The sequence below is a fragment of the Phocoena sinus genome, chromosome 12 (genome assembly GCF_008692025.1).
Source record: "Phocoena sinus isolate mPhoSin1 chromosome 12, mPhoSin1.pri, whole genome shotgun sequence".
Taxonomy (NCBI): Eukaryota; Metazoa; Chordata; class Mammalia; order Artiodactyla; family Phocoenidae; genus Phocoena; species Phocoena sinus.
This window is the reverse complement of record NC_045774.1, coordinates 72,536,420-72,562,142: the sequence shown is the minus strand read 5'-3', so window position 1 is coordinate 72,562,142 and position 25,723 is coordinate 72,536,420. Positions and strand designations below refer to the sequence as shown.

General features: G+C 37.2%; 1 protein-coding gene across 44 annotated transcripts in view; it reads right to left on the bottom strand.

The window, feature by feature from the left end:
• Nucleotides 1-2,420: 2,420 nt before the first annotated feature.
• The window catches only part of SNAP91 (synaptosome associated protein 91), a 155,376-nt gene continuing 132,073 nt past the window's right edge, over nucleotides 2,421-25,723 (bottom strand). For 36 of the 44 annotated variants that reach the window (XM_032651404.1, XM_032651413.1, XM_032651433.1 and 33 more), the window contains 6 exons: nucleotides 20,382-20,412; nucleotides 19,153-19,264; nucleotides 9,885-9,968; nucleotides 9,023-9,127; nucleotides 5,694-5,796; nucleotides 2,421-3,830 (listed from right to left, as the gene is read on the bottom strand). In XM_032651404.1, the coding sequence (XP_032507295.1) occupies nucleotides 5,704-5,796; nucleotides 9,023-9,127; nucleotides 9,885-9,968; nucleotides 19,153-19,264; nucleotides 20,382-20,412 (425 nt within the window). In that variant the 3' untranslated portion in view covers nucleotides 2,421-3,830; nucleotides 5,694-5,703. The remainder of the gene's footprint in view (nucleotides 3,831-5,693; nucleotides 5,797-9,022; nucleotides 9,128-9,884; nucleotides 9,969-19,152; nucleotides 19,265-20,381; nucleotides 20,413-25,723) is intronic. The other 8 variants (XM_032651400.1, XM_032651434.1, XM_032651401.1 and 5 more) reach the window with 5 other exon arrangements.

The window sequence follows — 25,723 nt, the reverse complement described above, 5'->3', positions numbered from 1 at the left end:
TGTGGTCTGCTGTCTGCAGGCCTGGGTTCTGTCCTAGGCTATAGTCTCTTGCTGCTGTAGGTTTCTGTTCAAAATTTTCTCCCTACTCCAGTCCTCAATGTTGCTACCTGCACATTCTATGTCCATTCTGGATATTTTTACCTTCCATCTCTGTCAAATACTCATTAAATATTTCTCCTATTTTAAAAAAATCACTATTAAGTGTATTTTTTAAAAGATATTTGATCTCCAAGTAGAAACACTTTTGGCCAATGGCAACAATTCTATTACGGGCCCAAAGCATCTTTCATATCAGTATCTTTCATTTATGTTCTTAAAAAGTGTCATTAGACACTGGAAACTGTGCCCAGGAAGAGGCTCCAGGGAAACAAGTTGAACTCGGTGGTAGATGTTGTTTGTACCCTGCTCAGATACCTCATCTTCCAGCTGTGTTGAATTGTGAGCTGTATTAATATGTGGAACAGGCACTTACGTTGATGAAACTTAAAACACGTTTAGTACTTCTGGTGATTGTACTTTATTAAGGAATATTCCTATTATTGACTACTTTTTATACTTCCATCTTCTCCATCCCTTAGGGTTCTTACAATCATAGACAAATGACAAAATCTATAGCAAAAACAGCCATAGTAATTCTAAAAGTAACAACAGCAGTATTTCTTGGGCACTATCTCTGTGCCAAGCATTTTCCATGCATTATCTCATTGAAGAGTAAGTACAAAGATAGAAATTTTCTCATTTCCACGGACAAGAAAACAAATTCAGAGAACTTATGTAACTTGCCTAAGGTAACAGTGGGTGGTTGAGCAGGGATGCCCTTCTGTGGAGTCTGACGCAGAATTCCCATTCCTGTACGTGTCTCAAAGTTGCTTAAAAAGTAATGTGGGGTTGGTGGAGGAGGGCATTTGTTCAGACACTGAACAAAACACATGGTGGTGGTAGGGTTATTCTGTTCACACACACAGAAAATGATGCAATCTGTTAACTAGTAAATGTTTTCTCTCTTTCAAAGAACATGTGAACAGTTCTTTCAGATCTAAAGAAGTGGTTCTCCAAGTGTGGTTGGTCTGGGGACTCCTGAGGATCTGAGACCCTTTCGAAGGGTCTGTGAGGTTAAAGTTATTTTTATAACAATACTGTGAGGTAAAAACTGTTTTCATAATAATACTAGGATGCTCATTTTTTCACAATTGTGCTCACTGTGAAATTTCCCAGTGACTGCATGACATGGGATATGAAAACAGATTGAATGCAGAAGCAGATAAAAGAATGTAGCTGTCTTCTGTTAAGTCTAACATTAAAGAGATTAAAGATAGCAAAACAATGCCACTCTTCTAAATTTTTTTTAATTGGAATTTTTCATAAAAATATTTTATTGATGTTAATATAGAATAGTTTTAATATTTAAAAAATGAATTAAACAAAACTTTAAAATTTCCTCAGTTTTAATTTCTAACATAGCCAAGTATTGACAGACATAACCCACATAAACAAAGCTTTTGGAGGTCCTCAATAAATTTCAGGGAATTCCCTGGCAGTCCATTGGTTAGGACTCCGCGTTTCCACTGCTGGAGGCCCAGGTTTGATCCCTGATTGGGGAACTAAGATCCCACATGATGCGCGGCGAAAAAAAAGTTCAAATTCAGTTCTGAGACAAAGAGTTTGAAAATCTCTGTTCTGCGATCAAATACAGAATACCTAATTATGGAATCAATTATAGCATGGATTCCTCTTTCAGAATTGTTTGACGAGGCATGTCATAAGTGGAAATGAACTTGGATGATTTAGTGCTGCGGCTCTGACAGTTTAGCTAAGGTTAATGACCATATCACTAAGCCACGAAACCTTGCTCCCTCATACATCTCCACTCATACAGGAGACCCGAATGATGTATCCAGTAGTGAAATGTGCTGTCAGCAAGGCAATGAGAAACAGAAGTTTTCTTACAGTCCAAGAGGATGAATAACAAACTACCACAAAGCCTGCTGCCTCAAAAGTATAGACCAACGTGACTTTTCAACTAAGACAACACACATTTTGAGTTTCATCAACTACTTCCACACAAGAAACACTGTCATTACTGCTACAAGACCATGCCCTTTTTCCACCTTCCCAGCTGACTATAACACAGTATGTCAAGTGCCATAAAGGCCGATGAAAGTTGGGCTCTGAGAAGAGGGTGGGGAGCCATGATGGACGAGTAGGATTTAGCTGTACTCGTGGGGTTGGGGGAGGGAATTAAGGCAGAGGGCCCTGTGTTGGCCAGCAAAGTGCCCACCTGTGTGAGCAGTGGTGTGGTCACACCCTGAAGGGTGTGCTCGCGTGTGTATGCACGCAGAGCCCAGGAGAGGCAGTAAAGGCATGCGTCATCTGAAACAGACTTTTTCCCCTAAGAAATAATCAAAGAGAGAAAGATTATGTTTGCATTTTCTTTGTTCAAGGTGTTTATTGCATCTCAGAGGGCATACATGCACTGGGTTTTTAAACTGAAATACAAAGAAAAGCCGTTTTGAAATTGGTTTTAGGTAATTTTTCCCCATTACAGTGTATGTTGTCCCCACAGTAAATTCAGATACAACCACTTTTAAATGGTACCATACATCTATTGAATAATTTGAAAAAAAGGCAAACACCTTTCCAACCCAATATGCTTTAACAAAAAACTGCCAAGCCACTAGCAACACTGATCAACAGTGACCTCATTTATGCATCGAAATCTTAAGCCAAGCCATCAGCACAGACAATATGACAACAACTTAAAAATTAAAGAATACAATATGTACAGTAAAGGATACAATTCTCTGATTTAGTTTAAATTCTAATCACAATGGTACAACAAAACCTACTTTGAGCTCAATTGAGGGATGGAAGAACACTACGCTACAGAACACATAAAGAAATACTAAATTAACAGATGTACATAAAACCCACAAGAAAATAAAAATATTTGCAGTAATCTTTAAATTACAGTTATACCTTGGAGTGCCTTTATAATCACTTGAATAGCACATTTCTAATTGCATTTTCACAGACATGATGGAAATGCACCCTTCACTTTTCAGTGCATTGAATCAAAAATGAACAAATAGGTCAATTTAGATGCAAAACCTGTCAAATAGAATTAAAATATATATTTTAATATAGCAGTGATTGAATATGGAATTCTTCCCATATGAATTTCATTCTTGATAAGGTAGCTTCGAGGAGAAATATTTGTTATGGACATTAACCTTTACATTTTTTTAAAATAAAAGTTCTTAACATATACAGTGCCACAAAAATAAACATTTCCCACAACAGCTGAAGTTCCTGTGATTGGAAAAGTGTACTCCACACCGAAAAAAGTTCTGTATATTTAAGAGTGTTTTCCTTACTATCTGATATCATCACACTATGTTTGTAACGTACATACAGAAGAAAAGAGAATTTATGGGGCGAGTTTAGATTTGTCCAAAAGTTATATATACATTGAAACCTTCAAAAACACAGACACGTCTTTCCAAATGGCTCACCACACAACAGCTGCATCATCCATCCATGGGTGAGGTCCAGAGAAGCACTAAAGGCATTAGAAACATCCATTCGTTGTTTACATCGTACAACACACAGAGAACCCATATACACTACAATTTTGAGAGTAGGGATAACAGCTAAGGTAGTACACATTCCTAATGTTCACTTTCACAGCTGTGCTACACATTTGGGAAGAGAAGTTATGTATAAGCATTGGGATTGGTACTGGTGGCTCCCTTTGAAACTCTGAGCATCAGTCTTATTTGAAGTGTCCAAACTCATTATTTTTTTCTCCTATTCAGTCACAAAAATTGCAGCTGTAAAGATAAAAAGCACTCGAATTAGAGAACAATACTACGTACTCCTCAAAGATTTTACCTTCCTTGCAATTTTACTTGGCCGTTACAATGAAAATCTTCACATCAAAGGTTTTCGTATTACCAAAGTCACATTTATATACTTTTCACAATTCTTTAAAACAAGCTTAAAATTTCATCCAGGGGGAAAAAAAACTTTCAAGGTATAGCTTCATTTTTAGATAAGAAAATTCTATCGGCAAGATTTTGAAATTTGGATACTTAGAAACCTTAGCAAGACATTCAGTACCAATTAAGAACAGCTAACCTTAAAAAAAGGGCAGTGAAAAAAAGGGGGATGGGCAGGGACTCCCTTTTTTTTGGGTCCTTTTCAGTTATGGTTTTCAAGGAGCCACTAAACAGTTGCACAAGTGACAGAACAGAATAGAGGGGAGATATCCCTGGCGATTCAAAGCTTTCGCTTATGCCACCCCCCACTAGTCACCCTGGCCATCTCCCACGCTTCAACATCTCTGCCAGGAAAACTTTCCTGGGGTCTTCAGGCTTAGCCATGGGGGTAACTCTTCTTCAAAACATAGTCTGTATCTGTTCCTCTTTTGACTGTGAATCTCTGAGGGCAGGGGCTGTCTAAAGTATCTCTGTTTCAGGTCCTTATCGGAGTTCCTGCACAGACTGACAGCAATATTACTGAATAGAAGACGGATAAAAGGCTGCCCCCTGCAGTGTCCTTGGTCATTCCTGAAACTTCAGCTGCTAAGAAATAAGTGATCATTGTCTTACATAAGCCTACATGATGCCTACCTCAGCCCAATCCAAACCAAAGTGGGACAGAAAAGTTGGGCACAAGGAGAATTACTTGGCTGAGATGCCAAGGCCTTAAAATGATAAATTGTTTATTAATTTTGTATGAAGAAAAAACTCATAAGGCAGGAATCCACAAAAATCTTAGTAGGCATTTGAGAAAGTTAAAAAAAATATAGGTAGTAGATATAGGATAAAAATAACACTGGATGGGGGTCCAAAAGCTTCAACACTCTTACTGCTCTGCCAGTGTGGCCTTGGGTAAATCACTTAATGCCAAGGAACAGTTTCTTTAGCTGTGAAATGGAGGCAAAAGTATCTGACTAGTTTATCTCGCAGGGTCTGATCTTCTACAGAGATGGTCAAGGAGTTAATGACTGGCAAGTACGAAAAATACCATGTAAATGAAAAGCATCATTAATACTGTTCATTCACATTCAGCAAGTATTTCTTGAGAACCTACCCACTGTGTTTGGTGCTGGGGTTAGTAGTAAACCCTTTTCCTTCATCAGTTTTCTTCTGTTAAGTCCACTATTAGTCATAATGTAATTTCATAAACTACATTAGAAATTTAAAACTAGAATGTTAGAAATTTAAAATTTTTCTTGAATGCAGAATACAAAATAATAATCTAAGCTTTATTTGATGAGAATAAAGAAGAATAAGCAAAATAAAATTACAATTATTGTAGCCAAATATATTCTTAGACAATTTCTAAATGAAGTATTATAAATGTTACCTTTCCATAAATTCCAGTCATCATGGAATGAAGTGGGAATTTTCTAATTTATGTAGTAGCTTGGGCAACTTTATCAGTATAACCTTTGTGCTTTCCAGTGTAAGGACAATTTGGAGGTTTCTCTCCCTCTTAGTTTTATAAATTAAGATTAAAAAAATCATTGATAAAGATAGCTTTCAATATTGATTCAAAAAGCATAAACATTCAAATTATTATATACATGTATTAAAAACACAGAAGTACAAATATTATACCTAATAAAATAGCTAAGCATAGCATAGGTCATTATTACAAGCCCACAGGAAAAGCTCAATATTAGATACCTTAAATTGTTTACAAGAAATCCTTGATGTTAAGATCCGCTAATGGGTCCTTTGCTGGAGGTTTCTTGGGACTCTGAGTGGCAGGTGTAGGGCTTGGAGAAAGCTAAGGGGGAAAAGCCAGCCCAAGACAGTGGAAACAGAAAGCAAACAGAGAGATAGACAAGCATTAGGCCGAGCACATACCACAGAAAACAAACATGCAGAAGATTAGATGGCTAAAAGTTGACAAAATCTACTTTGTTCTACTTAGTCACAGTGTTGTTTTAGATTTTGGATTTATAAAACACACTGCAAAGGATATTGGCTTTCTTGAAATTCTCTGACATCAAATTTAGCCAAAGTAAAATTTGAGGACTCTGGTAGAACAATATGGATATTAGTTAGGGAAGATGTGAAAAACTAGTCACATTAAAGCTATTATGAATATACAGTAAAAAAAAAAAACAAAAAAAAACCCAAACCATTTCTCTATTCAAAGCATTTTACTTTGAGTTATTAGTACCACTAAACGAATAAAGGAATAGAAATGACTTCTCTTAGAGTGACAGTGAGTTTGAAGGAAAAATGGGAAGAAAACAGCTTGCAGAAAGTTCCTTAAGAAATTATTTAAAAATATCAGCTAAATATACTAGGATTTCATGGAAAGTATTTTAAGTGAAAACCTGTCAAGTTTTGGGGCACTGTTAGTTTCAGATGAGCAAACAGTCTCCTAGTTATGAATGTCGCTAATTCCAAGCTTGTAGAGAGGACTAATTATTACAGACTGTAGAGAAGAGTCATACTAAACCTGCAGCAAAAGCAATAAAAAATTTTCTTACCTTGTTTCTGTTTAGTGAATACCTAAGTTATTTCATTGTGTGACAGACATAAGTTCTAGGAACAGGCTTTTGCAGGAATGTTAAGGTCCAAGGCCTTGAAAAAGGTCAAGGAATTTACACAGAGCAATAACTGACCTGTATCCTTCGAGTCTCATTAATTTCCTATGCTTATAACATGATGGAAACCTCAGAGACCTGGGATTGTAGGGCACGGATGTATGTTTTCATTGGTTCCATAAACAAAGCTCCAGAAGTAAGAAGTTTCAGATTTGTTCCTATGTCCATGAACTACTGACTGACTGTAGTATCTATCAGTCAAATTTCCATTTTTCAAACTGGGATCGTATTTCATAGAAAGACCGGGGTAAGGGTCAGAGTTGTCTGGAAGATAAGAAACTCAAGGACTGGTCTATAATCAATTAAATGATTGAAAACACTGTTTTCATCACATCATCTATTTTTCATTTTCATTCTTTGAATTAAGTAAGCAAACGGATGCTCTGTAACACTGGTATCACACAGAAAAACTACCTTAAATAATAAAATTATAGTAATTTATTTCTAAAGCTTTCAGCACACCAAACACAATGACTTTTAAAAATCTCAGAAAAATAGGAACAGCTTTCCTTTCTTTCAAAAAGGTGGTAGACAGTCATGGATATATTTAACCATCAAGGAGACATTCACAATAAATGAGATCCTTCTTAGAATTTAAATATATCCAGATTAAATTTAAAACCAACTATTACACCTAAAAGCTTCCTCACTACCACCCCACTCCCCCCAAACAACTTTAGGCAGCGTTCATTAGTATGAGAGCAGAACAGAAGATTTCTCATGAAGCCAGTGCTTTGGCTATGGCCTTGAAGGCTAGAGTCTCTTACATTGTAAATTCATCTCTCTGGACACCCACCCTTCTCTCTCCTGGTCATTATGGCTTTTGAGGGTTAAAGTAAAGAAGCTGAAGAAAGCAAATTTTGGGAACAGGTAGAAAATGAATTTAGAAATGATTCAAGGAAGCAAAGGGGATTAAAGTACACTCAGAAAGTTCACAGTAGGACTCCTCGGCTGAAACAATAAAAACACCCATGTGGTAAATTAAAAACATTATAGAAGTGAAACTATTTACTGATATCCTTAAAATATATTTGAGCTATGTGAATAGGACTATCATGGTGCTAGTAGTTACAATGTTCTGTCTCCATCTAAATCAATTTCTCACAGTGACCTCTTTGGTTCTACACACACCTTCACTTTGGCCAGGCAATTTATAAGAGTAATAAAGAAAGGGTGATTCATCAGTATGCACATCACTATTAGCAGCAAAACAGTTCAACCAAGTGCATATACTTTAGCATCTTCAAAAATGGAGGTAGCACATTGGGCAGGAAGAAATTTGGCCTCATCTAAAGAGAGGTTTGCCCTTTGTCCTGGACCCTGGTAGGTAACCTCTCAACGCTTGGCAACGTCCTGAGTGATACGAATGTCTTTATTATTCAGGGTGGGCGTCTGGAACCACACCTGATAATTTATGCCAACAAGATGACTCAGGGTGGAGGGCTAGCCACGCCAGAAAGACCAGCCATGTGATTACAGAGTTAAGTCTTTGGGCCACAGGATATGAGCCTGACCTTCAGGGAGGGAGGAGGGCTGGAGACTGAATTATTTCCCATGTGGTTGAACTCAATCAGTCATTCCTATCGAATGAAACCTCAATAAAACCTCTGCACGCTGAAGCTCAGGTAAGCTTCCTGGGTTGGCAGTACGGCTTGCGTACCCTCACACGTTGATGCCAGGTGGGTAATGCATCCCTGAGGACAAAGAAGCCTCATATGTGGGCCCCTCCCAGACTCTGCCCTACACATCTCTTCTTTTGGCTGGATCTGATTTGCATCTTTTTACTACACTAAAAGTGTCATCATAAAGTTAGTGCTCCCCTGAGTTCTATGAGTCATTCTAGAAAACTGTCTAATCTGAGGATGGTCCTGGGAACCCTCAAATCTGTAGGCAGCTGGTTGGAAGTGAGGGTGGCCCTTGGGACCTGAAGGGTCTGATGCGAGGGCAGCCTTGTGGGAACTGCTCCCTCAGGCTTTGCAGTTTGGCAAGCTCGCTGCAGTTTGTGTTACTAGTCTTGGGCAAACTTGGCAATCTGGAGGACTGTGTCGCTAACTTTCCGCTTGGCTAACTTTGGGAACACATAATAAGAGTATGGATCAGAGCTGCTCATTTTTTCTGGACTAAATGCCTGGATACTTTAAACACCTGGTAGTTCTCAGGAACCATCCTGAATTAAGTAGGAGAGGAACGGAGGGACTTTAGGACAGTTAGTTATTTCCATCATTTTCCTCCAAATGTCACACTATTGCTCATCTCTCTTCCATGTTCCCTTTACTTCTGAAGCAACAGGTATGAAGACTGTATCAGGTAAAAACATTTTTAAACAGTTTGTCACATGACAGTTTTACATTTATAAAGTAATGTCATTCTTTTGTGGGACATTTAAAAACCGACCTGTGTGCCAGGTACAGCTGTGGCTCCAAAGGGTGGCCTCCTCATGGGCTGTGCAAACATGACAGGCTGCTGAGGCATCACGGGCATGCCTGTCCCAGCAGGAGGCTGAAAAGCAGAGCAGTTCATAGCATGAGTGGAATCTACTCTGGCAATGCCCTGACCTTTACGTCTTTAATATGTTCCTGAAAATTTTTCTTTCCTTTTTTTTTTTTAAACATCTTTATTGGAGTATAATTGCTTTACAATGCTGTGTTAGTTTCTGCTGTATAACAAAGTGAATCAGCTATATGTATACATATATTCCCATATCCCCTGAGGAATCCAGGTCTGTGAGAAAGTATAATTTGTAATTTTGAACAATGGGTGCTGTGAGGCTGCCAGACGGCAAAGAATCACTGAGGGGCAGTAGGAGCCTGGCTGGCCACAAAGCATCCTCACCCCACACAGGCTTTGCTGTTGTTTACCCATCTTCTGGAAGCATAGTTCTTGAAGAGATGAAAACTTGTTTCTTTAAGGAAAATGGCTCTAAAATTTGCTAGTGATAAACGTGGTAAGTGAAAAGTCCTAGTATAGTGATTAAAAGTGGATTTTGATGATTGAGCTAAAAATATGTTTGGTAAATAGTACTTCAAAAATGACATAACAGTGTACTATAAAAATTATTTTGATGGCAGAATTTAAGTGTCTTATAAGTGACTCAGTCATGCCCTCTGTAGACTACTTAATGTCTAAAGCAGATGACTTAACTTTTTACATTTTACTTTACTGCATTTTGGGGAGAATTATATTCTATAGTTAATCTGGGATTTGGGGAAGGCCGTAGAAGTATTCATTACAATCTTTAGCACCGGTCATCACTCACCATTGCAAATACTGCTCCAGGCTGTCCGACAGATGGGGCCCCGGCAACAGGAGGAACTGAACTGGTTGGAGGTACAGCTCCTTGCTATAAAAATGAAACAACACACACACAAACAACAACAAACAAAAAGAACCAATATAATTTGGTTTTAAAATGACAAAATACAATTTTAAAATGCATGCCCTTAAGTATGTGTAAAGATGTAAAGAAATCTCAAATTTCAGTTTTAAATTAAAAAAAAAGGCACTAGCACCACGCCAATGATATGAAGAAGGTTACTAATTTGATGTTCACTGTTGTGGTGCTATTTGGGTTCACTTATTCGGGCTCAGCTTACACTCAAGCACTGGGCTTCGTCTCTGTCTCCTTATACCACCCTCACTGTAAACAAGTCAAATTTTTCTAAGCTTGTCTTTTCCTATCATTATATCCTCCAATAGGCACCGAATTAGAAATTTAAAGAATGCTTTCATTTACATTTTTAATGCTTGGTTTCCATTCCCCCCCCCCATTTTTATATTATTCTTTTCTGTGTTATATTTGCTTCTCTCTGACTTTTGACTGTTGTACATTTGCACAAAGACCAAAATTAATTCTAAGTCTTAGGAAGCATTTAGAGGACTGCACATAATATCATACATATATCCCATTTCAGGTACAGGTTTGATAGTCTTCAGTCACACACCAAACCCCCTAATGTTTCCCTTATGTATAAAATTAACCCTGCTGCAATCTCTTAAATTTAAGTTAACCGTTAGAGCAAAATCCTAATTGAAAAAGAAAATACTATAGTAATATCAACAAAAATGGTGGAATAAGGAACTCTAAGAGTCCCCCTAGGCATAAAAGCAATGGAAAAACAGGCAAAAATGGTCAAAATCAACTTTTTTGGAACTCTGGAAACTAACTAAAAGTTTGCAGCGGCCTACAAAGTACTTAATCAAAAAAAAAAAAAAAAAAATCAGCTAAATCTTGGTAAGAACATTGAGCTTTGGGGCATTTTAACTTACCCTAGAGTTCCAGCCACTGTTCTCCAGTTCAGCTGTAGCTTTGAAAATAACAGCACACAGTCCCAGTAATAGTACCACGAGGAGCAGAATATATTTTAATTATTTGCCTTGTCTTGTCTCGTGTATAGGTGGCTCCCTGGAAACATTGGCTCAAAAGGCTTGTCCTTATCTTGCCAAACTGGGAACCCATCTAGCGCTAAAGCTGTTACCTGAAGACATTTGTGGAAAATACTTAAAGGCAAATTTTTCAGTTGTTGCTGTATCAGGCAATGGATATCAGTCAGCAAAAACAACAGACTAAACAAAAAGCTCAGAAGGAAAGGCTGGAGAATGAGATGCTTTGAGGGTAAAGGGTTTGAAAAACCCAGACCTTCTCCTGGGAATTTAGATAGCCAGGCACATACCCAGGGCTGTGCATATGCTCAGGATAGATGTGAGATGCCTCTGGGTTGACTTTGAGGCTTTAAGAAAGCAGCCGTGATCGCTAAGGCAGAGTTGCAAACTGCCTGGTTGAGTCTGAAGTCATGCCTAATACATACTCAGAGCCCCTCTGCAAAGACTGGGAGATATTTTTGGTTCCAGGAGTTTAAGTAGTATCTGTCTAATCATTAGCTGACCACTTAGCTAAAAGGACAAAACAAACAAACAAACAATAACCCCCTCCCCCCAACCAAGGTAGCAAAACAACAAAAAAGGTAGCAACAAAAACCTTGGGGAGGGGGTAGAACATGATTTCCAAAGCTGCCATATTATAATATTCAAAGTGTCCAGGTTTCAACAGAAAATTATGAGGCATGCAAAGAAACAAGAACATATAGCCCATATGCAGGAGAAAGATCTCAAATCAATAACCTAAACTTCCACCAGAAGGAACTAGCAAAAAGAAGAACCAATTCCAAAGTGAGCAGAGAAAGGAAATAATAATGATTAGATCAGAGAAAAGTGAAATAGAGATGGGAAAACAAAAGAGGAAATAGAAGAAACCAAAAGTTGGCTCTCTGAAGAGATCAATAAAATTAACAAACTTTCAGGTAGACAAACCAAGAAAGAGAGAGAAACTTACATAACCAATATCAGGAAAGGAAGTGGAGATATTACTACCAACCTTGCAGAAATAAAAAATTATGAGGAAATATTATCAGAAATTACATGCTAAAAACATTAGATAATCTAGATGAAATGGTCAAATTCCACGAAAGACACAAACTACGAAAACTGACTCAAGAAGAAACAGAAAAATCTAAATAGTGGTATAGCAAGTAAAGAGACTGAGTCAGTAATCAAAAACCTTCTATCACAGAAAAGCCCAAAACCAGATGGCTTCACGGGTCAGTTCTATTACATTTATAAAGGAGAATTAATTTCAATCCTTCTCAAGCTCTCAAAAAAAAAAAAATAGAAGGGGAACATTTTCTAATTATTCTTTGATTCCAGTATTACTGTGATACCAAAGCCAGACAAGGACATCACAAGAAAAAACTACAGACCAAATCCTTTACAAACAGTGATACAAAAATTCTCAACAAAATACTAGCATACCACATCTAGCAGCATATTAAAAGAATTACACACCAAAACTAAGTGAGATTTATCCCAGGAATGCAAGGTAGGCTCAATCAATGTAATATGTCATATTAATAGAATATAAGAAAAAAAAGATCATCTCAGTAGATGCAGAAAAGGCATTTGACAAAATCCAACATCCTTTCATGAACAAAACAACACTAAATAAACTAAGAACAGAAGGGTGATTCCTTAACCTGATAAAGGGCATCTGCAAATAACTCATGGCTAATATCGTACTTAATGTTGAATGACTGAAAGCTTTCTCCCGAAGAACAAGACAAAGATGTACTGGAAAGTCTAGTCAGGGCAACTAGGTAAGAAAAAGAAAGAAATAGCATCCAGAAAGAAAGGAAGAAATAAAACTATATTTGTAGATGATATGAGCTTATATACAGAAAATCCTAAAGAATCCACACACAAAAAAACTATCAGAGTTAATAAACAAGTTCAGCAAAGTCACAGGATACAAAATAAGTATACAAAAATCAATGTGACATTCACCTTACACTAGCAATGAACAATAAAAAATGCAATTATAAAAAAATTAATTTACAACAGCATTAAAAACAACATACTTAGAAATAAATTTAACAGAGAGTATAAGACTTGTACACTGACAACTATAAAACGTTGTTAAAGAAATTAAAGAGGACTCAGATAAACAGAAAGATGTCCTCTGTTCATGGACTGGAAGACAATATTGTTAAGATGGCACTATTTCCCAATTTGCTTTATAGATTCAGAGTAAACCCTATAAAAATTTCAACAGCTTCTTTTGGAAAAATGGACAATCTGAACCTAAAATTTATATGGATATGCAAGGGACCCAGAATAGCCAAAACAATCTCGTAAAACAAGAACAAATTTGGAGGACTCACACTTTCTGTTTTCAAAACTTACTACTAAGCTACATTGATCAAAACACTGTGGTGCTGGCATAAGAACAGACATATAGGTCAATATAACAGAATAGAGAGTATGGAAATAAATCTATATATCTATGGTCAATTGATTTTTGAGAAGAATGCCAAGACCAATAAATGAAGAAAAACCAGTCTTTTCAACACATGGTTCTGGGATTAACTAGATTTCCACATGCAACACAAAGAATTTGGACCACATATGAAAATAAGCCTAAAATAGGTCAAAAACCAAATGTAACAGGTAAAACTATACAATTCTTAGAAGGAGATCTGGGTGTAAATCTTTAAGCTTTGGATTAGGTAATGGCTTCTTAAATATGACACCAAAAGCAAAAGCAACAGGGCTTCCCTGGTGGCGCAGTGGTTGAGAGTCCGCCTGCCGATGCAGGGGACACGGGTTCGCGCCCTGGTCTAGGAAGATCCTACATACCGCGGAGCGGCTAGGCCCGTGAGCCATGGCCGCTGAGCCTGCGCGTCCGGAGCCCGCATACCAAAAAAAAAAAAAAAAAAAAAAAAAGCAAAAGCAACAACAATAAAAATAGACAAATTGGAGCTTATCAGAATCAAAAAGTTTGTGGGTTAAAAGATACTACCAAGAAAGACAACTCACAGAATGGGAGAAAATATTTGCGAATTATGTATCTGGTATCCAGAATAATAAGGATCTCTTAGAACTCGACAATAAACAGACAACCCAATTATAAAATGGGCGAAGGACATGAACAAACACTTCTCTGGAAAAGGATATACAAATGGCCAAGAGTACCTGAAGAGATTCTCAGTATCATTAGTCATTAAGGAAATGCACATGAAAACCACAATTGAAACCCTGTGCATTGCTGGTGGAAACATAAGCTGATGCAGCTGCTGTGAAAAAGTTTGGCAGTTCCTCAAAAAGCTCAACAGTCACACAAGTCCTGGCAATTCCATTCCTAGGTATATTCCCAAAAGAACTGAGGACATATATATTCTTACCAAACTTGTATACAAATAACAGAATCATCTTTCATAACAGCCAAAAGTGGAAACAACACAAATGTCTGTCCGTTAATGAATGAATAAATAAAACGTGGTATATCCAAACAACAGAACAGTCAGCAATACAAAAATGAAGTACTGATACATGCTACAACACGGATCAACCTTGAAAACATTATGATAAGTGAAAGAAGCCAAAAAGTCAGGCACAAAAGGCTCCAAAGTATATGACTCTGTTTATATTAAAAATCCAGAATAGGCAAGTCCATAGAAACAGAGTAAATATTTGGATGTCATGGTATAGGGAAGGGGAAAATTGGGAAAGACTGTGTTCCTTTATGGGGTGATGGAGATATTCTGGAATTAGAGAATGGTGATGGTTTTACAGCTTCAAAAATATACTAAAAATCACTGAATTATACACTTGAAAGTTGTGAAAATGGTGAATTTAATGTTACATAAATTTATCTCAAAAATTTTTAAATGAAAGAAAATCCAAAGGGTAGCAGAAAAACCCACCCCACCACCGTACGCTTCTTTGGCATAAGGATGATTTTGAGCTGATTATTTTGAAGAACAGCAGGAGAAACTCTGAAAACGGTAGAAATTAAACTTTTGTAAGGGACATTTAGATTTATAAAGGAAATCTCCACTTGTAAGGGTGTCTCCTTCTCTGTACTGGGAAGAGAAGGATGACTGAATCACAAGAGAATCTTATCAATGGAGAAGTCACTGACTTAAAATCTACATAACAAATCTTAACTTTGTCGACCCTGCTTTTCCTGGTAACCTCCCTACATCATTCTTTCTTTTGTCTTTAGCTGAATGGTATATTTAAGCTGCTGGCTTGGGCCACCTTGGGGAGTTACTCATTTTTTTCTCTGGGTATCTCCCTGTATATATGAGGCATACATGTTAATAAACTTCTGTTTTTCTCTTGTTCATACGTCTTTTATTACAGGAGTCTCTACTAAGAATTCAGAAGGATAGAGGGGAAGTTATTTTTCCTCCCCTACAAAAGAAGTATTATACTTCACATTCACTCTACTCAACAGGTTAGGTGGTAGGCTATTCACTAGACCCAGAATTGCACCATACAATGATAACTGTATTTACAAGAATTGTATCATTAGGACTTAAGACCGTGAACGAAAAAAGCTACCAAAATAAAATGAACCTGCAGATCCTGATCAGACAAATGAATCAAAAAATTTAAAGGGAGTCTGTTTGTCATTTTGCTCAAATGGTAGATTAACTCTTAATAATTTACTCCCTCAGTGTTATTTGTCCTAAGGTTTTAAAAGTTGTTTTCTTTTTCCACACTCAACAAAATCTTTCACCTATAGGCATATAAAGATTAGTTGCTTTTAGGGGGAGAATTGTGGATTCTGTGGCCTCCTGCAAAATGCACATATTTCCGAGTTGCAAGTATCTTCCTAGTTTGTCTGATGGAAACTTAACAGGTCTGTTGTGCTCAAAACTAGGAATGAGTAACCCTCTTGATGGCCATGATGATATGCCAGTCCTGTTAAAGGTTTTTAGATATAAGTTGGGTTCTATGGTCTGAAAAACTTTAGAGCTGCACCACCAAGTAAAAACAAGGCTACAGCTTTGTTCAGGAAGGAGAGCTTTGCAGTAAATGGCAGTGAATTTTATACAACTAAGTGAGGGTTAATAATGATAAAATAACTGCACAGGACAGCCTTCATATTATTACCTAAAATGTTAAAGAAAATAAACAAAAGAAATAGGACTACATGTAACTCTGCCCTCCTAATAAATTATTTCTGTTGTTCTAATTTCTCTTTCCACAGCTGCCTGCGGACACTTCATGCTAAAGCCTACTGTCTTTAACTTTCTGGAGTTTCACTATGAACAACATAAAGTTTTCTGCTTCTTAAACAAAAATAAGGAGTTCTGGGGTTTTAAAAATATAAGAGTATTAATCTCAGTCTCAGGGATGGTGCCTGACAATCAGGTAACTGGCAGCCTCGTGGGCCTGAAGAAGCAAAAGAGCTGTTAATTAAGCACCTGATGAATTCCTAACCTTGTATGGTTAAACTCTTCATCTCAGGGGAGGTGATGGCCAAGGAAGATCTCCAATTCAATACCGTTTTAAAGGACTTCTCCTTTGTTCCCCTTCTGGGGTAATGGCCTCATTACTTAGCAAACTGCCCCACATACAAACCTGGGCAACCAGTGTCTTGGTGTGTTTGTTCACAATTATCCCCAGTTGTATGGAATCTACCTGAGACTTTTCTTTCTTGTCTTACTTTCCATCCTCACCTCTGGCTCCAACCTTTTTAAAATTTTTAAACCTACAGCTGATCTGCCAGATGCCAGTATTCTCATCGCCCTTCCCTCCATGACTGTTTTGAAACTAACCTGTTAAAAAAACATTAAATGGCTTTATCCTGCTGATAAGGGCAACACTACTAAGTATAAACTTCTTAGGACTGCAGATAAGGTCTCTTTAATTTTGCACAGAACAGAGCAGAAAAATTAGTTTCTTTTAATTTGGTGATGATAATATAAATTGGTGAGCGTTCATGTCAATATGCAGTATTAACAGATTTATAAGATCCGTTCTAAAGAAGCTTTCTCTTTCTTTAGGGATGTTATTTACGTTTATTGAATCTCTCTCCCTCTACCCCCAGCAATGTTTTTGTATTTAAGAATAGAGTGCAGCTGAGGGATGGACTGGGAGTTTGGGGTTAGCAGAATCAAACTATTATATAGAGAATGGATAAACAACAAGGTCTTACTGTACAGCACAGGGAACTATATTCACTATCCCATAATAAACCATAAGGGAAAAGAATATGAAAAGATATATATACATATATGTGTATAAACTGAATCACTTTGCTGTACAGCAGAAATTAACACAACAGTGTAAATCAACTTTATGTCAATTAAAAAACAAAAAAAAGAATGGAGTGCAGCTGCCTAGGCCAGAGTGCTACCTGACTGTGGTCTGATCATCTATGTGGGCCACCAGGTACCAGGCACATGCTTGGGGTCCCAGGATAATAATTATGCTCCCTTCCACCCTTAAGAGCCCTAGTTCGGGAATAAATTATATGGTTATCCTGGGCATAGCTCAGTTTAAGAGACTGGTAGCTTTCTACTAAGTATCCTTTCTAAAAATTAAAATGGAACTCTATTTATAGCTAAATACAAAAATGGCCCTCTTAAGCACTGTTTTTAAATAATGAAAGATTTGAAGAGGTAAATATCCATACATAATAGGCAATCTTCTCATTGTTATCTTTTTAGAAGTCACTTCTTAAAATTAAGTTCTTTCAGACTTTTGAACTCACCAAAGGCAGAGAATATCAGTCCTTGAATTTCCTGCTCTCTTACAAGCACCAAGGGGTGGAGTGGGGAGACCAGAGGAAGTGGGTTTTGAGAACCAAGTCTGAGCACAGAATGTATTTTCCTATAGAAACTACGGTATAAACTGTAGTTCAACTAATACTATTAGTACTGTTTAGTGGTAAATTTTGATTCAAAAGTCCTTTTTCAGAGTGATTTGAGCTTATTTTTATTTATAAACTCGCTATGAAACTATGTGTAAAAACATTACTATTTATAAAATTGTTTAAAAGAAAATGTGTTCTTGTACACACTACTATATTTAAAATGGATAACCAACAAGGACCTACTGTACAGCATCGGGAACTCTGCTCAATATTACGTAACAACTTAAGAAAAGAATTTGAAAGAGAATAGATGCATGTATATGTATAACTGAATCACTTTGCTGTACACCTGAAATTAACACAACACTGTTAATCAACTGTACTCCAATATAAAATAAAAAGTTAAAAAAAAAAAGAAAATGTGTTCTAAATTCAAAAACTCAGATATTTAAATAAATTTCTGGAACACATCATTTTTAATGGAGCCTATCTAAAATGTTTATATTCTAATATATACTAATTCACCTCCATGCATGCTTGTTTGGCTGGGGTTGGCGGTTGATGGTTAGGAATTAATTCAGCAACAAGGAGAGGTTGGCATCAAGAAAACCTTAGAGATGGGTCAATTAGACAAGTGAAGGTGTAATGTAAGCAAAGGTGAAAAACTACGGGTGAGCTGGGGAAGCAGTAGCTAGCCTAGTTCTGCTAAATATGGGGCATATATAGAAAAATGGTAAATTTTGCTATCCTGGAAACGTACTTTTTGTGGTGGCAAATCACACTAAGTAATAATTAAGTCTTTATCTCCAGTGATATGTTCTTCCACAGAGTGAATGTTGGCCTTAATATACTGATAGAAATTTAATATACAGAAATGAAACCTATTTAAATTTTATAGAAAAGATGGTGAAAGTCGTTTCAAATTGAAAACATGGTGAGAAGAATCCACAAGGTTTTAAAATGAAAGCTCACTTACACGATAGAAAACTGCCCAATCTTTCTGGTAAGAAAAAAAGTTTTCATTACTTCTTATGGCCATCAGGAAATTTGGGCAAGAAATGTGGTAAAACACAGATAGCGATCAATGATATTACATGTTTTGAAGAATCATTTCCATAACTGTACAAATAAAGGACTAATATCTGAAGAAGCATAAATACTATTTTGAAATCATTAAAATAAAAAGATAGGTCATAATCTTTACTAAAGTCAATGAAATTTGCATTTCAGTAAATATGGCATCTTGTTCCTAATGTGGGTGAAAAAGTACAATGTCAGTAGCAAAATTCAGCAACATGGACCCTGTTCTATACACTTGGAAACTGGCAAAGTGCCCACACTGCCCTGGCCTCTGGGGACTACATACCAAGGGTGCACTGGGTGGGACACCTGCTGACCAAGTGGCAGGGGCTACTTTTGGCTGCCAGTTAGCTCCCCCAGTCAACTTCTTCTCTCCAGCATTCCACTGAAGATCTCCCCTAAAATCAAGCACGCAAACCAAACAAAGAGACAAACACACAATCAGAAAAGAAGGGTGTGTGGCTCCCTAAATACTTTTATCTGGGGTCAGAAGCAGTCTGTTTGGGTCAAGCGGTAATAAAGAGAACAGGTTAAAACAGATAGAGGAGTCTTACCATATCTCATCTAAGAGATCTTAAGAGCATTTGACAAAAAAATCAGTTAGAGGTTAGACCTCAGGGATAACAAGAATTTCTTGTCACTTCAAATGGAAAAATGTGCCACAAAATTCAACTGAATTCATCACTGGTTATAAAAAATTCCAAATAAGTATATCATAAATATTGTATATCCTTTGTTGAATTGAAGATGAATCCATAATGGCACTTTCTGGATCTTACAGGGTTCAAAAGAGGGTTTCACATAACTATGTCATGACTACAACCTGCCTTCAAGTGATTGTAAGATTACATCTACTGTTAAATGCATCCCAATTTCAGAGACGTTGAAATATGCATCTAAAAAAAAGTGTACATTGGGGCTTCCCTGGTGGTGCCGTGGTTGAGAGTCCGCCTGCCAATGCAGGGGACACGGGTTCGTGCCCCGATCCAGGAAGATCCCACATGCCGTGGAGCGGCTGGGCCCGTGAGCCATGGCTGCTGAGCCTGCGTGTCCGGAGCCTGTGCTCAGCAGCGGGAGAGGCCACAACAGTGAGAGGCCACAACAGTGAGAGGCAAAAAAAAAAAAAAGTGTACATTGTTTGTCATTTTTACTACTCTTCCTTAAAACTGACCCCCATGAGACTTTTTTAAAAATCAATGTTAGCTAGTAATATTACAATGAATCTACAATTTAAAGCTACTAAAGTATTCAAACCACAATTCCCAAATATTTCTAGATATACTTAGTGACAATATGGAGGCTGAAATAGATTATTCCTTCTCACTGCAGAGCCAGTAGTTTGGAGGTTCCAATAGAATAACAACAAAAACAAAAACTGGGAATGAATTAAAACCAATTTTGCAGTTACCTAGCCTGGGAATGAGTAATTACTCCAATGAGCGCAATGTTTGATAGTCTCAAATAAGTACAGATACACTTTTCATAAGAAAACCAGACAATTTCAAAAATACTTACTTTTTGGACGTGGGACCAGAAATTCCAAGATCTATAAATGGATAGAAGAAAAAAGAATTTAAACCTCTATACTCAGCTTAAATGATATGACATTTAAAAGATCAAAGAATCAGAGGTCTAGCAAAAGTCCATATTTTGCCTACAGATGACTGCATTTAGTTTTACAAAGGAGAAACCACGTTAGGAAACATATTCTCAAGTCTAACATTTTCTTTCACTTCACGTTATTCTTAAGGATCATATTTTAATGTCTACTGGTGTCCAGAAAAGAGTGAACATAGCAGGCTTGAGACTGCTATCTTAGGAAAGCCCGTGTGGCTGGGGACCTTGCTAATATCAATTGTCCCCTATACTGAGATAAAAGTTTTCCTAATGATAAGCGTGGATCACTGTATCTAAACTGCACAAACAAGGTGTATGCTGAAAATCTGCTTTCCTTCCACGAGACTGATATTTTGGTACATGCCAGGCAGAGTGCCTACAGGACAAGCATCCAATAAAAACCCTGGATGCTGAGTCTCTAAAGGGCTTTCCTGGGCAGGAACATCCTAGGGGTTGCTGCATGTTTGTGTGTTCTTCCCCTCAAGGGGAAGAGAGAGCATAAGGAAGTCCATGTGTGGATTCTTCTGGATGCTGCCTGTGTCTCTGCCCCTGATGATCCAGCTGTGTATCCTTACTATGCTGCTGTAATAAACCTTAGCTGTGAGTACAACTACGTGCTGACTCCCTTGAGTCCTCCTAGTGGATCTATAAATGTGTGGGTGGTCCTGGGGACTCCTGACCCAACGGGCTTAGTCATTCTGCTCTAAGCTCAATTCATTTATTATTTCAGCAAATATTTATTGAACCCTACATATGCTAGGCACTGCTCTAAGCAGTTGGGATAGGTTAGTTACAAAAACAAAGAGCCCAACCCCAGAGGAATTTGCATTCTGATGGGTGAGATGGATGATAAAACAATAAAATAATAAAAGAGTATACAGGCTGCTAGAAGATGATATGGCAAGCCTATGGAAAATGGAAAGCAGCAGGGTAAGGGGGAACTGGTGGGGTAGGCTGAGAGTGAGGGGCAGGCAGGATTAAATAGGGTGTTCAAGGAAGGCCTCATAGGGGTGAAGCTTACGCAAAGCTGAGCAGAGATCTGGGGAAGAGCTTTCTAGGCACCTCTGCCTAATGGTAACTCTATGTTTAACATTTCCAGAAACTGCCAAGCTGCTTCCCATAGCAGCTGCCCAATGTTACATTCTCACCAGCAATGTTAGAGGGTTTTAATTTCTCCACATCCTTATCAAGACTGGTTATGATCTGCCTTTTTAATTATAGCCATCCTAATGGGTGTGAAGGGATGGTTCTCTGTGGTTTTGATATGCATTTCACAGATGACTGATGTTGAGCCTCTTTTCACGTGTACATTGGCCACATGTATATATTCTTTGGAGAAATGTCTTTTTTAAATCATTTGACCATTTAAAAATTGGGTTGTCTTTTCATTATTGAGTTATAAGAGTTCTTTACTTATTCTGGATATTACACTGTCTTGATGGTCTCCTGGGTGGCACAAAAGTTTTTAATTCTGATGCAGTCCTATTTATCTTTTATTTTCTACTGTTGCTTGTGCTTTCGCTGTCACATCTAGGAACATTATCTAATCCAAGGTCATCAATATTTACTCATAAATTTTCTGCTAAAAGTTTCATCATTTTGACTCCTACACTTAGTTCTAGATTCATTTGGAATTAATTACTTTGGGGTAAATAAAAAGTCTAACTTCATCCTTTTACATGTGGATATCCACTTGTCCTAGCACTGTTTGTTGAAAAGGTGATTCTTTTCAACAAATTCTGTTCAACAAATTCTTTTCAACAAATCAAAAAGGTGAACTGTCCTGGCACCTTTGTTGAAAGTCAACTGACCACAGATGTGTAAGCTTATTGGTAGCCTGTCATTCTATTCCACTGATGTGTATGCCTATTCCTATGCAGTACCACGCGTCTTAATTACTGTAGCTTTGTAGTTGAGTTTTGAAATCATGAAGTGTGAGTCTTTCAAAATGATTCTTCTTTATTCAAAATGTTTTGGCTTATTCTGGCTTCCTTACATTTCCATATAAATCTTAGGTTCAGCTTGTCAATTTCTGTAAAAAAAAAAGCAAAGCTGCAATATTGATAAGGAGTATGAAGATAAAATTTTTTTCAGTTTTGGAATATGTTTTCATTAATAAAATATTTACTTACAGTGAAATTCAGTGGGACTTTTTTGCGGGGTGTTGTACATTTCTATAAATTTTGACAAATACGTGGGTTCACGTAATCATCACTACAATCAGGATTCACAGCAATTTAATCACTCAAAAATATTCTCTCTTTGCAACCCAAACTTCCCCTTACTCCTAACCCTGGCAACCACTGATATATTCCCTATAGTTCTGCCTTAACAAAAGTAAACTGTATATGTTGTATGTGTTTTTGTTTTTTTGCTGTACGTGGGCCTCTCACTGTTGTGGTCTCTCCCGCTGCAGAGCACAGGCTCCGGACGCGCAGGCTCAGCGGCCATGGCTCATGGGCCCAGCCACTCCACGGCATGTGGGATCTTCCCGGACCGGGGCACAAACCCGTGTCCCCTGCATCGGCAGGCGGACTCTCAACCACTGTGCCACCAGGGAAGCCCAAAAGTAAACTGTATAAGTGGAATTACCAGTATATAATTTTTTTATGTCTGGCTTCTTTCACTTAGCATAATGTATTTGAGATTCATCTGTGCTCTTGTGTACCTCACTAGTTCATTCCTTTTCATTTCTAAGTAGTATTCTAATGAAGAGGTTTACCACAGTTTGCTTATACATTTACCCAGTGAAAGACATTTCGGTTGTTTCTGGCATTTTAAAATAATACTCCTATAAAGATACATGGACAAGTTTTTGTGAGAACATATGTTTTCATTTCTCTAGGACAAGTACCTAGACATGTATTTACAGAGTCATATTAAGTATAGGTTTAACTATAAGAAACTGCTAAACTGATTTCCATGGCAACACTATGTTGCATTCCCAACAGCAAAGTGTGAGAATTCCAGAGGCTCCACACCCTTGGTAAGTAGAAAGTACTGTCAGCTCTTCTCTTCTTTTAAAAATTTTAGTCATTCTAATGGGTGTATAGTAAGATGAGACTTCTAAAAAGACTGATACAATTCACATATCATAAATTCATACTGTTAAAAGAGTAAAATTCAGTGCACAATGTATGTTCACAAGGTGGTGAAATCATTAACACACTCTAATTTCAAAACATTTTCATCACCCCAAAGGAATCCCCATCCCCATTAGCAGTCACTCTGACCACTACTAATGTACATTCTGCTTCTAAAGATTCCCCGGCTTTGGACATTTCATATAAAGGTAATCATATAATACGTGGCTTTTTGTACTTTGGCTTCTTTCACCTAGCAAACTATTTTCAAGGTTCATCTTCTTTTTATGGCTGATTATTTTATGAATGTACCACATTTTGTTTATCTGTTCAACAGTTGATGGACTTTTGGGTTGTTCCCACTTGTTGGCTGTTATAAAAATTGCTTCTGTGAATATCTGTGTACAAGTCATGTGGACATATGTTTTCAATTCTCTTTGGATGTATAGCTAGGACTGAAATTGCTGTGCCACATGGAAACTATGTTTAACTTTTGGAGAACTGCATCATTTTACATCCCTACCAGCACTGTGTGAATTCTAATTTCTCTACATCCTAGCCAATATTTGTTATTATCTTTTTGATGATAGCCTTCCTAGTGAGTGTGAAGTGGCCTGTCATTGTGGTTTTTGACTTTTATTTCTCTGCTGGCTAATGACATTCAACATCTTTTCACATACTTATTGGCCACCTGTGCTTTTTTTTTGGAGAAATACCTATTCAAATCCTTTTCCGATTTTTAAATTGTTTTACTTTTATTATTGAATTGTAAGAGTTCTTTATATATTATGGATGTAAGTCCCTTATGAGATATATGGGAATATTTTCTCCCATTCTGTGGGTTGTTTTTCCACTTTCTGGATGGTATCAATTTGTAACACAAAAGTTTTTAATTTTGATGAATTTTTATTAATTTATTTTTCTTTGATTGCTTGTATTTTCACTATTATATCTAAGAAGCCACTGCCTCATTTAAGGTCATAAAGACTTGTACTTAGTTTTTTTTCCTAGGAGTTTTACAGATTTATCTTACATTTAGATCTTTGATTCATTTTGAATTGATTTTTGTGGATGGTATAAGGAAGAGGCCCAACTTCATTCATTTGCATGTGGCTATCCAGTTATCCAAGCATATTTTTTGAAAAGATTGTCCTTTCCCACTTTGAATGGTCCTGGAATCCTTGAAAAATTGTTTGACAATGTATGTGAGGTTTATTTCTGAGATCTTTATTCATTCTATTGGTCTATCTTTCTATCCTTAAGCCAATACCATTTGTCCTGATGACTGTAGCTTTGTAGAAGTTTTGATATTGCAAAATATGACTACTTCGAATTTATGCTTCTTTATCCAGATTGTCTGGCTATTTCTCAAGTGGTCTGCTTGCTTCAGTTGAGATAATTTTAAAGGTGGCTGCCACCTGAGGGATGTGTGCTAGTGGCACTTTCAGCCCTGGAGGTATAAAGTCTTTATTTCTGAAGGAAGATCTAGACAGTACATTATAATATTCAGTAAAAGCAGTTTACTACTGCAGACTATCCACCAGCAAGATAAAATTTTAAAGTAGGAAGAAATATTCAAATAACCTCTCCGTGGTTGTTATCAAAGCATTTTCATGAATGTCCAGACCAAGGACCGATGAATGGGAAAAAAAGTATGTCCACAGGATAATGCATAGGAAAAAAGGTCTGTCTCAGGGATCTGCCTAAATTTTTGATATAGCTTTGAGTAAAATGAAAGGTATCTGTGATGGTAAACCCATTCACCTTAATAAAAAATTAAATTCAGAGTTGTTTTAAAAAAGGCAATCTTTATAATAGCTGCCCTCATCTCCTAGGACCCTCTCCTTCACTTAGCCAGCTCTAGCCACTAGCCTCGTTGGTACTCCTTGAATATTTCAGGCAATCTTCTGCCCCAGTGCTTTTGCACTGGCTCTCTCTTTTGCCTGCAGATATTCTCCTTCAGATATCCGTATGGTTCATTCCTTTACCTTCAAATCTTTGCTCAAATTTTACCTTCTCAGTGAGGCCTACTCTAACTCCCACTCTGTAGGACTCACAATCCCTCTTGGCGTGTTCTGTTTTTGTTCTCCATGGCACTAGAAAATTCATTTATTTGAAAATATTTAATGTTTGTCTCTGCCCTTCTAAGCATCTTAT